At 48.6% G+C, this 1,680-nt stretch overlaps 1 protein-coding gene across 1 annotated transcript; it reads left to right on the top strand.

The window, feature by feature from the left end:
- The first annotated feature begins 685 nt into the window (after nucleotides 1–685).
- LOC137157859 (olfactory receptor 52P1-like) lies at nucleotides 686–1,402 on the top strand. Its single transcript, XM_067555295.1, has one exon. It carries the CDS (start codon nucleotides 686–688, stop codon nucleotides 1,400–1,402), a length of 717 nt encoding a protein of 238 aa, XP_067411396.1.
- The last annotated feature ends 278 nt before the right edge of the window (nucleotides 1,403–1,680 follow it).

Here is a 1,680-nt window from a genome sequence, read left to right as displayed (position 1 = left end):
GAGACCATTGCTCCTAATTCTTTCATCTGCTACCATTGAGAACAGCCTAGCTCCATCCTCCCTCGAACCCCCTTCAGGTAGTTGAAGGTTGCTATCAAATCCCCCCCTCATTCTTCTAATTTGCAGACTAAACAAGCCTAGTTCCATCATCCTCTCCTTATGAGTCTTATGCTCCAGGCCCCTAATCATTTTTGTTGCCCTCCACTGGACTCTCTCCAACTTGTCCACATCCTTTTTGTTGTGGGGGGCCCAAAACTGGACACAATACATCAAATGTTGCTTCACCAGTGCCGACTAGAGGGGAATACTGTAGTCACCTCACTGCTAGCCCCCATTTCTAGACAGTTGGAACTATAAAATATTTTCCATGTTATTTGTTATAATTTGTGTAACCCCTCAGTGGGCTTCTCTCCTTTCACAGCATCTGAGCATTTCTGAGCATGATCAGTGACTCGATCATCTCATGTCGGCTTTCAACATTACCTCCTCTAGCCCACCAATGTTCATGCTAAATGGCATCCCGGGGCTGGAAGCTTTCCACATCTGGATTTCCATCCCTTTCTCTACGTTCTACTTCATCAGCCTGTTGGGAAATTTCACGGTTCTGTTTGTTGTCAGCAAAGAGCAGACCCTGCACAAGCCCATGTACCTGCTGCTCTGCATGTTGGCACTTACAGACATCGGCATGTCGACCTGCGTCGTGCCGAAGGCACTGTGCATATTTTGGTTCGGTTTCAAAGACATCACTGTGGATGGCTGCCTCACCCAGATGTTCTTCCTTTACATGTTTGCTGTTACGCAGTCAGCCGTCCTCGTGACAATGGCCTTCGATCGCTACGTTGCCATATGTGACCCTCTGAGATACACCACCATCCTCACCAATGCACGAATCGCTAAGCTAGGGCTAGTGGGCTTGATACGATCTGTTCTGTTAATTCTGCCAGAGCCCCTGCTACTGCAGAGGCTGCCATTCTGCGCCAACCATGTTATCCTCCACACGTACTGCGAGCACATCGCTGTGGTGAAGATGTCGTGTGGGGACACCACAGTCAGTCGGACATACAGCCTGGTGATAGCATTTGTGATCATCGGGTTAGACCTGACACTCATTGGCCTGTCCTATGGGCTGATCATCAGGGCCGTCCTCAGGATTTCCTCCAAGAGAACCCACCGGAAAGCCCTCAACACATGCACAGCCCATATCTGTGTGATGCTGATGACTTATACTCCCTTCCTCTTCTCTGCCCTGACACACAGGTTCGGTCAGGGCATCCCTGCCCATGTTCACATCCTCTTGGCCAACCTCTATCTCCTCGTTCCATCCATGCTCAACCCTATCATTTATGGGGGCAAAACTAAAGAACTTCGTAACAAAGTGGTAAAATATCCCTGGAGAATGTGATCGCCTGGGGCTATGGATTTTAAACATTCGTCACAATAGGTGGAAAGGATGTCTCCTCGTTAATCAAGAGTTCTTTTTCCCAATTTGGTTGAGCTGAACCTTGAGGAAGTTCACAGTGTCAGAAGTTCCTCACACCTGATGTCTTATCCCTCCATCACCAAGCACTGCCCTCTCCATTGCTAAGTTCCATCCCTCTGACCATCACTTGATCTCTGTCAGAATCACTTGTCATCCCCCAGACTCACATACCCTGTCACTCAGCCTTTCTGTAACTTCCA

The sequence above is a fragment of the Emydura macquarii genome, unplaced genomic scaffold, assembly GCF_026122565.2.
Source record: "Emydura macquarii macquarii isolate MOO-44397 ecotype Brisbane River unplaced genomic scaffold, CSIRO-AGI_Emac_v2 contig_1604, whole genome shotgun sequence".
NCBI classification, from domain to species: domain Eukaryota; kingdom Metazoa; phylum Chordata; order Testudines; family Chelidae; genus Emydura; species Emydura macquarii.
Note: the sequence above shows the minus strand (reverse complement) of the source record. Positions and strands in the feature narration are given on the sequence as shown.

Excerpts from the sequence above, each read along its gene's own strand:
- LOC137157859 (XM_067555295.1), top strand. The coding sequence starts at position 686 with ATGTCGACCTGCGTCGTGCCGAAGGCACTGTGCATATTTTGGTTCGGT.